Here is a 13,497-nt window from a genome sequence, read left to right on the forward strand (position 1 = left end):
ATTCGATTATAGGACACCTGAGAGATGGAGAATTGGTTGGTGCTGGGGGAAAAAAACACCATGCATTTGGTGTCAGAAGTGTGAGTAGAGAAATACTTTTAGCATGTGTCATTTTTTAAAAATGACTTTTTCTCAGATTCTTGAAAAGACAAGACTTAAGCTAAACTGCATTTCTGGAAAAAGAAAAACAAAAACCCAAAACCCATCAGATAATCTGACCTTAATCACAAAGGTGGCCCATGTCATTTAGTATCAATACATAGAGGTAGAAAGACAACAAGGTGGTTAAGTTTGCACAGCCACACCCAGGAATAGGGACATACTATTTTGCTTTTTTTTTTTAAACTCATTTCTTCAGTGTGGTTTTTTAAAATTAATTAATTAATTAATTAATTAATATTATTGGCTGTATTGGGTCTTTTTTGCTGTGCATGGGCTTTCTTTTTAGTTTGCGGTGAGCGAGGGCTACTCTTTGTTGTGGTGCACGGGCTCCTCGTTGCTGTGGCTTCTCTTGTTGCGCAGCACAGGCTCTAGGCGTGTGGGCTTCAGTAGTTGCAGCACATGGGCTCAGTAGTTGTGGCATACGGGCTTAGTTGCTCTGCGGCATGTGGGATCTTCCTGGAGCAGGGATCAAACCCGTGTCCCCTGCATTGGCAGGCGGATTCTCAACCACTGCGCCACCTAGGAAGCCCTATTTTGCTTTTTAAATGGTTTTAAAATAGTGTTAGTTCTCTCTCAGAAGCAAAAAGATGTGCTTTTGTGTTTGTTTTAGTCATCCTGTGTAACTGTTAACTCTGGGCATTACAGTGGCTTTATACACGACTCTGCTTTGGCTTTTACTTCTCATATTGAATTTTCTATAAGTTGTACTGACTTAATAAATTCTCTCTATTGAGAATCCCTGCAGGCGTCATGTCTTTGCAGATGCTCAGTGTACCTGGCCGCGGCCACAGTATCCTCAGGCAGCACCAAAGTTCTCTTAGCCCACAGAAGCCCAGGCTCCAGGTGGGCTCCCCTGCGATGCTGGGGTCATTGCCCTAAGGATTGCCGCTCACTCTCCTTGCTGACCAGGCTGCCTCCGGCCTCTGCAGGGAGCTACACCTAGTTGCAGGGCCTTTCTAGGCAGCTCTGCCTCAGAGTCGTGCTGGAGGACTTGTTCCCTTCCCCTCCCTCCATGCCTGCACCGTGCAGCACTTAACATGTGCCTGGTGGAAACTGAGATGTGCTATAAGGGTAAAATACACACTGGATTTCAAATATTTGGTACATAAAAAGAATGTGAAGTAGCTCAATCATTTTTATTTTGATTATATGTTGAAATGATAGTGTTTTGGATATACTGGGTTAAATAAAAGATTATTAAACTAATTTCACCAGCTCTTTGTCACTTTTTAAATGCGGTTACTAGAAATTTTTAAATTGTAGGTGGTCAGCAGATGTTGCAATCGGCAGCACTGCCAAGAGGGACTTGAGAAGGAGGGCAGCCCTCCCGGAAGGAGTCACAAAGCCCCCCATTTCCAAGTCCCCTTCCAGCCCCCAAGGGCGAAGTGGGCTGGGTGGGCTCCACCGACAGCGTCCCCTCCCTGCTCTGTTGATGGGACTGACAGCACGTAGAGTAACAGGCAGCACAGCTCACTGAGAACTCCGCCATCCTACAACACGTGTCCCTACCGCCGGCTTTCTGTGTTGAAATGGAGAAGAATTAAGTATTTCTTTCCCTGCTTTGGTTCCCCATCAGAGTTGGGCTGTTCCAAACACAACTCTACAAATCATCCACTTACTCCCAGGCTCCTCGCGTACCGGTGTGCTCAGTGGCCAGGCTCTCTGAGCCCACTTCTTTCAGTGGTGTGTTTGTGAGTGAGCTTTCTAAACATTCTGCAAGGGGCCAATGCTATTAGTGAACACAGAAACATAACAAATATATTTTTCAGTAATTAAGTTAATTACAAAAATGGAAGACATTTGAAATTTTTATTTCTCTTTGCTTTTACAATAGAACCAAAATAGAGTCAGCTTGACAATTTATCTTGCTGATTTCTGCAAACTAGTTATTTTAACCATATTTTACAAACAATAATAATGTTATAACAATAATTATGGAGAAGTTAATTAGGTAATAGAGCTTTCCCACAATTTAAATGGAAACACCTAAGAAACTAGATAATTTTCAGTCCCACAACTCAAAATGCTGCTGACCAAACTAACCCCACTGTCTGCGTTTCACTGTGGCCCTGGAGGAGACTGGTAATTCCTGTGACTCTGGGGAAACATCTACCCTCAGAAACTCCCCAAGGTTTTCAGTACTTCTCGACAGATTTTAAGTCGTATCTTAGCAGCCTGTCTGGAGGATTTATTTCTAAACAATTTAGGGGAAAAATCATTACAGCTTTTTATGCAGAGAAGCCTGCAGAGGAGGAAACCCCCTGAGAGAGGGTGATGTCAACAGGAAAGGGCTTTTACTTCTCTCCAGGGCCTGCTTCCACCCTCCATCACTCAGTGTAATGCAGACGATTCTCCCGGGATCTTGGGAACCCACACTCACTCCTTGGGTCCAGACAACAACAGCTATGTCATGCACTTCCTCAAAGAGGGGGACCGGGTTTTAATCCTCAGACCCCTCCGAGACTCTGAGTGGCCCCTCGGGGCCCTGCTGCAGAGGGATCTTAACGAGGAAGCTGTGGGTGCAGACCCGGCCTTGTGGTCCTTAAAACCACCTTTCTAAACTACAGATTTCCTTCAGAACACGGAAACCAAATCTCCTCGCGTGCACACTTCACCACGCTGCACTCCACTCAACCTTCAACCCTTTGGATTTAAACTCAATATGGAGAATCTGCGACAAGCATCTCCCGAATTCCTCCAAGATCATCTGCTCGGCCAAGCACTCAGGGCAGCGCTCCTTCTCAGCCTCTTCGCCCTGAGCCAGCAGGCAGGCGCATGTGGCTTCCACCACCTCCCAGGAGATGCATGAGGACAACCGCCTGTTAGAAGCAGACCGGTTAAAGGCCACATTCCATCACTCCACTCTTTTTAAATACCTTACATGTTCAAGGGGACATGCTTGTCAAAGTGTTTTAAAGAATGTCACAGGTAAAATCTTCCTAATACTGGAAACTATATTACCTGTGATGATATAAAGGATTGCTTTTAGAAGAATAGTACAGCGGACAGGTGACTCTGTCAGCTCCTAGACATCCTTCTCATGGCAGATTCTAAATTGTCTCCAACTTACATCCACTAAAAAGCCCAGAGACCTGAGCGGCAGTGTCAAGCCCGTGGGCTGGGCAGGGGTCAAAGCCGCAGGGATCTTAGCTGAGACGAGCCGCGCAGCCGTGCTCTGAGTGCCGCGCACATGTCTGCCTGAGGAAGGCCACAGCAGGACAGCCACCCTGGGCGCCGGCCCCTCCTCCCGGGGGCACTGACGCTACGGATGCCCACGGCTCTGACGGGTGCGCTGTTAGCACGGCCTCGCCTCTGCACGGCCTCGCCTCTGAACGCCCCCGGGTCCCAGAAGCGGTCCTGAAAGTCAGCTGAGTCATGCTGTACGGGACCAGCCGCTTTCCCCACTGGGCTCCAGGGGCAACTGTGGTTCCGCTAGATAGTTGCCCAAGTCATGCTCAAACTGGAAAAATTTAGAGAAACTATAAAGTATTAAAAAGTGTTGGATTATGAAAATATAGATGTTGGGGTTGGTTAAAATCTCTCCGTAAAGGCGGTACAAAATGACTTTTGCTAAAGATGAAAGAACAAGGCTGCCCTCAGGTCAAGAGTCTTAACATTTTGAGACCAGACTCCAAAGCATGGAGCCCCTATCACATTCCACCGAACACACAGCATCCCACGTCAGGCAACAACGTTTTCACATATCATTTCACAGAAGATGCAGCCAAGTTTCAGTAAATTTTTACCAATAAAGACCTCTGCAGGTCACAGCAATGAGTATTTCTAATGTCTCTAACCAAATAAGCATGAACTTGGCTTTTCTAAATGTTACCAATTAAGTAATGACATCTGCTACTTTATCACGACATGACCCATCCCATCGAACTGACAGAAATGTTTTAAATGGATGAATCTAGTCCAATATACAATAAAATGATTACTCAACCTTTGAGACCTGCTAGGAGTATAATACAGCCTCAAAATAATCACATGGGAGGATATCCAACTAAGGCAGACTCCATAGTCACTTTCGTAAGGAATACAGCACGCACCGCGGACGTCTCTCTGCGGTCACGTCCTATGGTAAAGAGTGGTTCAGGTATTTGCTGCCCAGAGACAATGCCCTTACCTCCTGAGGTCCTGCAGGGCCCTTCTGCTCTTGTACAAAACCAGGGGTAACTCAGACAGTGAGGGCAAAAAGGTGGCACTAAGAGGACAAACAGGACAAAGTGGTTTCGGCAGTAGGGGCCCCTCTGAGGGGTAGCACGGTGCGTGATCTACGGTGGGTCAAGACAGAGAAACTGGCGCCCCCGTCCCCACCCCTCGTCCCCCCCACCTCCCACAGACAAACACGCTTTCTTTCCAGTGTGGAGACTCTTTGAACTCTCCTCTCAATTTTTTTTTTTTTTTGGCTGCACTATGCAGCTTGTGGGATCTTAGCTCCCTGACCAGGGATTGAACCAGGGGCCCCAGCAGTGAGAGCCATGTGTTTCTAACCACTGGACCTCCAGGGAATTTCTGACTATCCTCTCAAATTACCCTTGAATTCCCCAATTAGGAGGGTGATTCAGAGCACCTACCTATCTTTTCTGAACTTCGGTAGTCCTGAAAATTTAGTTGGTGACAAATGGTGGCTGCCTTCAAAACCTCCAATTTCCATACAGTTTGGCATGTTCATGAGTGTTTTTTGTTCTGGGCTTTCTTCATAATTTTTGCAATCAATGCATTTGCAAATAGAAGAACACATAATTTTGGCCTGGAAATGTGAAATGCTTCAATAAGGTTAGGTTGTCCTACAATTCATCAAAAACCCGACCAATTCTATCTGGACCTTAAATAACCGTTTCCATTTGCGTGGTGCATGCACATATGTAATCTGCACGTTTCATACCAAAAGAAGGCAGAAGTGAAGAGGGGCGAGGGACTGGGATGTGAAGAGTGGTGGGGGCTCCTGAGGGCCGTGGGCGGGTGTGGGGGTGAGCCCTGGGCAGAGAGCTGGGTGGTCTCCTCGCCCAGGGGAGCACAGCCGAGGCTCCACGGCCCTGGCTCTGAGCGACCCTGCCTCGGCCCTGCCTCGGCGGTGACAGGTCCCAGCTCAACCACCCTCTCCTTCAGCCCCGAGGGCGCCGCGCTGGCTCGGCTGCTGCAGAGAACTTGACACCCACCCGGGGCCCGGCCTGAGGTGGGCATTCTAGGGGAGGCCCTTCCTGCTTCCTTGTGGGTGGACTTGGTTTCTTGTCACATTGTTGTGTGACACTCAGGGCTGGGGACCAACCCCTTGCTCAGACCCAGCCTGGGGGCCGTCGGGAGGCTGGCCCTGTGACCACGGTGGTTTCCGGCTTCCTCTTAGTTTCAGCCCCTGGGGGTTTCCCTCTGGCCTTTCCAGCTCAGACATGCGTCTAAAGGGGTGTGTTTTATTCTGCACCCCTGGGTGTTCTGAGCTGGAGGTTTTTCGGGATTTCGAGTGTGCTGTAATGCCAGACACCACAGGACATCTGGCCTTTGCGTGAGCCACTGCCCGGCAGAGGAAAGTAGGCTGACACACTGTCTCATGGCAAACAGAGACGCTGTGAGGACGTTGGAAAACAGCTCCTCCACTGGGGTGAGGCCACTGCCTTTCCGGACCTTTATCGCTGCAGTATTTTTGACGGTATTTTCAAAATCCCAGCTAGGGGGTTGCAAGGTCTGCTGGATCGCCAGAATCATGAAGACTTTACTGAAGCCTGACCTTCTGCGACAATCTTTTAAAAATAAAATTCACAGGAACACCCCCTCCCCCCCACAACACCACCAAGAGCCCTCAAGCAAACCAAAGAGAGCCTCTGAAGGAAGCATTTCTCAGCTGCTTCCCTGACAGGGTCTGAGGGTTCCCTCTCTTCCTCTTTCTTCCTTTCCTTCAACAGGAAGAAATGAGAGACAGAAAAGGGAGGTGAGATGGGGATGAAACTAAAGGAGAAAGCAAGGCCCTCTACTGCCCTGAAATCTTTTGAGAAAACAAAAGCTTTGTCTGAGAAGTGGTTGGCACCTCTCCAGCAGCGAAGGGGACTGTCCATCCTGGTCTCTGTCTGCTCAGGAGCTGCCCACTCAGGGCACCCAGGCGAACACTGGCCTGCGCACAGGCTGCCCCCCCATGGCCCCATCCAGAGCATCTCCGCTCTGCTCGGCGAGGAAGAGCCCACCTCCGGGAGCCACCAGACTGCTGGCCGTGAGCGTGGCTCCAGCATCAGGTCAGCAGCCGCAGGGCGGGCAAGGCCACGGCACTGGGCACCCTCCGCTGGACACAGGGTGGGCTCGGGGGAGACGACATGCCCCTAAAGGAGGGGTCTGGGCTCACTTGCTTGACTCATAAAGTGTAATTTATATTTGACAAATTAAGGGAGATTCATGAGTGCCCTTTTAGAAGCCCTGGGAGGAAGAAAATTAAATCATACTTCTCTCTTTAAATTAAAGTTTGTTTAACCCCAAGGTTACTTAGGCCATATATTTACCTGGTTTTTAAAAATAATACTTAGGAATTGCTGACTGACCTCATAGCACTCACAGTAATTCTTAAGGCAGCCCGACCTCTTGCAATTACATCCTTTGTTATGTTGCAGCTTAATGTCCCCCAATTTTCCCTTCCCAGTTTTTGGTTGGAAAGCTTCCGGATTCCTGTCAAGACATGCCTAAGACAGAAAATGCAAACTCCATCAAGACATATTTTATTATTTAAAAACAACGTTCAGGGCAAGGTACCTGGCTTGCCTGTCACTGGACCTGGTGCTACTTTAGAAGGAGCCACGGCATGTAGGGGGCCTCCATCTCCTCATATCCCACCCCCCCCCCCATTTCATTTTCACTCATTTGAACACTTAAAGGTAGAAAATTAACGGACAGTAAAGATGCAAAGAAAGTCATTGTGTCCGTGTGGACATATTTCCTTCAAGCATCTCTTGTACTTTCTTCCTGAGCTCGTTGGATCACAGTACTCTGCTACCAGCTCACGTTTATTAAAGACGTACTGTGTTCCAGGCATCTTTCTGTGTGATTTACATGCGTTCTCTCATTTAATCCTCATAGCAAGCTTGTGGAGTAAACACTTCCACTGCTCTTGCTGTCTGACGGATGAAGAAGCTGAGGCACTGAGAGGTCAGATGACAGGGGCCACGTGATGCAATCTGGTTCCGGTCCCTGTGCTCACGTCCAGCCCTGGGTCTCAGCCACCGGGCCGTGCCTTTCTCATATAGCACACTTGGCTTTCTATCGTGCTTTGCTTGTTTAACTTTCCTGTCTGTCTGCTACCTATCTAGTCTATTTTCAATAACAAGGTGAGGCTGTGCTCTTTATACAGCTGTGCTGGAGCAACGACGAAGTCGCAGCGGCAGCCCATCCCGCCCTCCCATCACAGGTGAGCAGCAGGGATCCGTCCAACACCAGAGCCCTGGGAATCCTTATCGCTGCAGAGGTCCAGCACCCACCCCGAGGTCCCTCGTGACTCCTCCCCATCACCACGCCTCCAGTGAGAGCCTCTCTTCTGACTTGGATTACTTTCATTTTCCTGTTCTGGAACTTCGTCTAAGTGGAACCATTCGGGGAGTCCTCTTTTGCATCTGGCTTCTTTCAGCAGCGCAGTGTGGGGTTCTCCAGGCTGCGGCACAGAGTGGCGGGTCCTTCTTTTTCACTGATGTGTGTCCCCCGTTAGCTGATACACCCCAACAGATCTACCCCTTCTACCACCCAACATGCAGCTTGTTCCCAGTTTGGAGCTCTTGTGAATAAAGCGTCTGTGGACATGTTTGTACCAGCCTCTGGGGGACGTGTACACACATTTCTAGGGGCTATATTTTTAAGAATGAAACTGCTAGGTCACAGCACATACAAAGGTTCAGCTTTAGTAACTATTGCCAAACAATTTCCCAAAGTGCTTGTACCAATTTACATTCCTACCAGCAATGCATGAGAATTCTAACCCTTTTCAAATAAAAGTTTTTATACTTTTAATTGTAGACAGTACCCTTTACCCCTAAAGAAAATATTACTATATTGAAGCTCAGATGCATCACAATTTTCTTCTGTCCTGTGGATCTGCCTGCATCAAAATTGATATTTTCAACTGATTTATCTATAATTCAAGAGGCAAGTTAAAGTATTTTAGAAACAATAAGCAGACCAACCATGGCACAGTACGAGAGCCTCCAGTCCACAGGGGATGGCCCTCAGGTTCCCAGGGTAAGTGACAGGTACCAGGACATGGCCCGCGCAGGTGGGCTGTTCTCCCTTCCCTGGTGATCTTTTGTGCCCACGGGAAGGGATGAAAACTGCCCCTCTTGCACTTGGCCTTGAGCAGGTGGCCTGCGGGGCTCTCCAAGGTGCTGTTTGCCCCTGGATGCTCCTTTCACCAGGAAGCCAAGGAGAATAAAAATCAGCCAGAGTAACCATGGCCAAGAGCTTCCACCCAGCTTTCTTCACACAGGGGACCATCTCCACCTTTTCAGATGACACTCTTCGAGCACAGGCTTATCTGCTACATAACACAGTCTGAATTTATAAACCCCAAATCAAGACAAAGTAGATATCTGCGTGTTCTTAAACCAGAACCTTCTGGGCCCCCGGGCCCCCTCGGAAGCCCTCCCATAGTGGAGGAGAATAAAGGGTGGAAAAGAAAGGTCTTTCTCTGGCTGCCACTCTTACAACAGCCCCCGGCGGCCTGGTCAATGCCCCACCTTCAGGCCTGTGTAATATATACTCTTCAATACTTTGGGTTTTGCCAATGTTGAAATTAGAAATCCATGGAGATCATTTTGTGACTATCCCTGGCACTTTTAAATGCTTTCAAAACGCGTGTGTTTAATGGAAATTTGTTACCTTGATGGCCTTAAGCCGTTCGATCTCATGACGTAAATTGTTGCAACAGTTATTACAGTTGCAGTTGTTGCAGAAGTCCCCACTTGCAAAGCAGTCACAGTACCTGTGAATAAAACAGCACAGCCTGTCAAGGGCGCCCAGGGCAGAGCGAGCAGTTGGAAGCAAGCGTGCGCACCCGCAGGGGGAGAGCTGGCCGGCAGGCCAAGTCAGCACAACTTGGAGTTATACGATTCTCCTCTTTGTGTGAAAACCAGATCCACGGGGATGGTGTCCTCCAGTGACCAACACAGTGGAGACACACGAGCTAGAATCATTGCTTTCGTAAAAGAGGAGTTTGCAGAATAAACAATTTCCTGGACCACGTCCCCTGGCGTCCATTGTCTGCTGCCCCTAAGGCCCACCACCTTCTCCCAGGAGCACTGTAAGCTGGTCAGCCAAGAGCCGTCTTCCCATCAACCACCCCACCCAGGCTGAAGGCGACGTGACCTCTCGGCCAGACCTTGCCTATGAGAGAAAAACGAAGGTGCCTCGAGGTGGACCCTGGCCCAGGCTTCGTCTCACTTTCATTCCATGTCAGTGTGTGGAGGAAGGAGACGCGGCTGCAGTGGAAACACAGGTGTGAAATGATCGCTGTCACACTGTGATGACACAGGGCGCCCTTGAACTCAGAGTCCGCACAGCAGCGTGCTGAGGAGACCCCGCGAACGCCTGCCGCCCGCCCCCGGGATCCTGGAGTCAGACGGCAGTGCCCTGCGGCTCAAGGGCAGCGTCGAGCATCTCCTCTGCTGCCTTTGCCTGGAAGAGCTCTCAGTGTCTATGACTGTGCACTGCTTCGCGTGCTCCTGTTGGAGCCTGCTCTTGTGCTGCACGACAGGGCCATTTAGAGGCCTGACATTTACATTTTTTCAGTGTGGGCCGGGGCGAGACACTGTCCTCAACTCAGGTAAAAATTCATGGAAAGAGATCCTACACTGGACTACACGTTTGCAGAAAACTTCGTGCTACAGAATTCCTAAACACAACTATTTTAACATTATTATTTTAATATTTTAAAACAATGTGTGAAAACCAAGAGGAGAGTAAGGGAGATTGTCAGATGTGAAAAGATAAGACACTGTGAACCCAGACAGGTGAGTTCGTAGCTGCCAAGTGTTGTCCTGGGCCCTCTGCTGGTCCCTAGTGACCCGAGCTTGGGCTCACGTGGGCCACTTCTACAGGAGATAGGAGACAAAGTCTGAGCTACAGAAGGTGGGAGCTGGGTCACAAAACCCCATATAAAATGTGACTCCTTGAAAGGGCACCTCCCCAAGAATCTACTTCACAGAAGGAGAACATGGAGAAAAGGCACTGTCTGAGCCACAGGCAGAGAACAAGGGGAAAGTGTGAGGGTTTATCCTGAGCTTTCCTAACCACTAGGATGGACAGAAGGGAGAGGAGACAGTTACAGAAGACTCGGAGGCTGAAAACAGAGGGGAGAGAGTTAACGGACAGCAGATTCAAGAACACTGAACCCTGAGGCAGCAGGAGAGAGCAGAGAAGCAGCTCTTAAGGCAGGAATGGGTGGTACCAGGCTGCCCTGGAGTGGGGTGAAGGGGGCTGAAATTCTATTTAGGAGAGACTGGGTCCCCAGGCTCCTTCCCTTCCAGCATCTGACTGCCCCGCCACCCCTGTGGCAAGAGACTGAAATTACTCTCTGGGGTAAAACAATTGAGGACTGGGATATTATAAACAACAAAAGGGGGAAAGGTGAATTTGAGACCCTCAGGTTTTTCCACTCAGCCCCTGGAATTCTAGCAGGAGATTGGAAAGGTCTCCTCTGAGGACCCACTAGCCCAAGAGAAGATATAAAGAGTCCAACATTGAGATTCCCCAGTAAGTGGCTTGGTAAGATCACCCTATGGTGAAGCCACAGGAAGCAGGCTCCCACCGACATATCAGGAGCCTCCCTTCCGCCTTGTTCTTAAACATGAGCAGAGTGACAACCAAAGATCTGCAGACACTTTAGGGACTCTTCCAGTATGAAAGATAGAGCCCTAAAGAAACAGACTATGAAGGGAAAAGAAAATGGGGTGGGGGAGAAGGGGGTATCAATAGCCTTGGAAAGATTAAGAAAAGTTATTGTATCCAGTAAACAAGAAAATGATGCTAAAAAAACACTCAGGATACAAAAAATACATTATGTAAAAGAAAAAGTAATCACAGGGATGAAAAATTTAACAAAAGATATGAAAACTAGAACACACACACACAACAGTAAAAAAACAATAGGAGAAAGAAAAATGTAGAAAACCACCAGAGGGTCCAACACTTACGTAACAAGGGTTCCAGAAAGATAGAATTATAAGAATGAAGGGAAGAAAAAAGTCAAGAACATTTTCTAGAAGTGAAGGGCATGGGTTTCCAGAGTGAAAGGGCCTGCCTACTGGCCAGAGCAAGACATCTCATTACCAAATTTCAGAGCACAGGGAACAAAAAGAAGACCCCATAAAGTTCTAGAAAGAATAAAACAGGTTTCATACAAAGGGCAAGAAAAAATTTCATAGCAACACTCGAAACTAGAAGAATGCAGCAAAGCCTTCAAAATTCTAAAGGAAAATTCGATTAGTTGAAGTTGGGATTGGAAATCCCACTATCCATCCAAAAAGATCATCTCAGTGTGAGGACAGACTACGACATTTTTAGACACGTATGGTCGGAGACATTCTCTCCATCACTCTTGCTCGAGAAGCTACTGGAGGCCATGCTGCTCCAAAACGATGCAGTGTGGGGCTTCCCACAGTGGTTAAAGAGTCTGCCTGCCAATGCAGGGAGCACAGTGGTTAAAGAGTCTGCCTGCCAACGCAGGGGACACAGGTTCAATCCCTGGTCTGGGAAGATCCCGCATGCCGCAGAGCAACTAAGCCTGTGTGCCACAACTACTGAGCCTGAGCTCTAGAGCCTGTGCACCACAACTACTGAGCCCAAGTGCCACAACTACTGAAGCCATGAGCCTAGAGAGCCCATGCTCTGCAACAAGAGAAGCCATGGCAATAAGAAACCCGTGCACTGCAACAAAGAGTAGCCCCCACTCACCACAACTAGAGAAAGCCCACGGGCAGCAACGAAGACCCAATGCAGCCAATAAATAAAAATAAATAAGTAAATAAATTTATTAAAAAAAAACAACAACCATGCAGTGACTCAGATGAGGAGGGTAATGGGATCCAGGAGCCGGGGGTCAAACATTAGGAAGCAGCAAAGGAAACCATGGGCCTGATGCTGGAGGGAGGGTCCACGGGGAGAACTGAGCAGCGGCCTGGAAACCAATCACTAGAGAGCAGGACGGCACTGGCTACAGGGAAGGCTTCCTCCAGACCAACTCGCTGAAGACCTAGTGTATTTCAGCATGCTGAGAAACAGCTACACAGCAGAGGAGCGTTGAGGGTTAGGTTTGTGTTGGGTACATTAAAAAACTAAGTATTAACTCAAGGGTAGAGGTAAAGAAGTGCAGGGAGAAAATTAACCAAGGCTCAGTGGTGGGTGCTGCTTTCATAGTCACAAAAAATAAATACTTACTACTGGTGTAACCAAGTATGCCTGATGTCTGGGAATGGGACGAGTGTGTCCTGTTGTTAGGGGGTCATGTGTGAGTAGAAAGAGGAAACAGAGTAACGCCACATCTTTCACGGCACAGAAACAAAAGATTACACCAAAACGGAAAAGCCAAGAAACTGCAATACAAGTAATGTTATTCAGATTTATGGAGGCAAATATAAAAAGATTTGCTTAAAGATTAGAAAGTTCCTGGAGATCAGAAAATAAGGCAAAATTGTTAGGAGCTACATTTTTTGTCCTAAGCCTTGTATAATTGTTGGCTTTTTCTTTTCTTTGCGTGCTACATGGCTTGCAGGATCTTAGTTTCCCAATCAGGGGTCAAACCCAGGCCCTTGGCAGTGAAACTGCAGAGTCCTAACCACTGGACCGCCAGGGAATTGCCTATCTGGCTCTTTAAACTGTGTGTATGTCACCTAGATAAAAACAATAATCAAAAGTCAGAAAGGATAAACTGAAAGATAAAGAAATTAGATTCAGGGGGACTCGAGGGGGGGCGAGTCAAGGAATGGAGGGAATACGGGGATATGTGTATAAAAACAGATGATTGAACCTGGTGTACCCCCAAAAATAAAAAATAAAAAAAATAAAAGAAATTAGATCCAGATCCAGCATAAAATGATAAAGAAGTTAAAAATAGGGAAGAGAGATGAGAAATGGTCGCTAGGTAGAGGGGCTCGCATATGCCCGATTAGCATTACAGAAGGACAGAAAAGAGGACATGGAAGAGAGGTATATTTGGAGTGGGGATATCTGTGAGTTTCCCAGAAGTGTTGAAAGTTGTAGATCGTCAGATTTCAGAAACCTAATGAATCCCAAAAAGGCAATAAAAAGGCAAATAAAAAGAAAAACCAAAGCTGAAAAGAAAATTGTAAAAACACCCGAGAGAAAACACATTAC

At 47.8% G+C, this 13,497-nt stretch overlaps 1 protein-coding gene across 1 annotated transcript in view; it reads right to left on the reverse strand.

Annotated features, from left to right (window-relative positions):
* Positions 1 to 2,242: 2,242 nt before the first annotated feature.
* The window catches only part of TESMIN (testis expressed metallothionein like protein), a 37,602-nt gene continuing 26,347 nt past the window's right edge, over positions 2,243 to 13,497 (reverse strand). The window contains exons 7-10 of the mRNA XM_057727817.1: positions 9,007 to 9,109; positions 6,690 to 6,827; positions 4,743 to 4,918; positions 2,243 to 2,981 (exon numbers count right to left, since the gene is read on the reverse strand). Of these exons, the coding sequence (XP_057583800.1) occupies positions 2,774 to 2,981; positions 4,743 to 4,918; positions 6,690 to 6,827; positions 9,007 to 9,109 (625 nt within the window). The 3' untranslated portion in view covers positions 2,243 to 2,773. The remainder of the gene's footprint in view (positions 2,982 to 4,742; positions 4,919 to 6,689; positions 6,828 to 9,006; positions 9,110 to 13,497) is intronic.

This window comes from Hippopotamus amphibius, chromosome 3, assembly GCF_030028045.1.
Source record: "Hippopotamus amphibius kiboko isolate mHipAmp2 chromosome 3, mHipAmp2.hap2, whole genome shotgun sequence".
NCBI classification, from domain to species: domain Eukaryota; kingdom Metazoa; phylum Chordata; class Mammalia; order Artiodactyla; family Hippopotamidae; genus Hippopotamus; species Hippopotamus amphibius.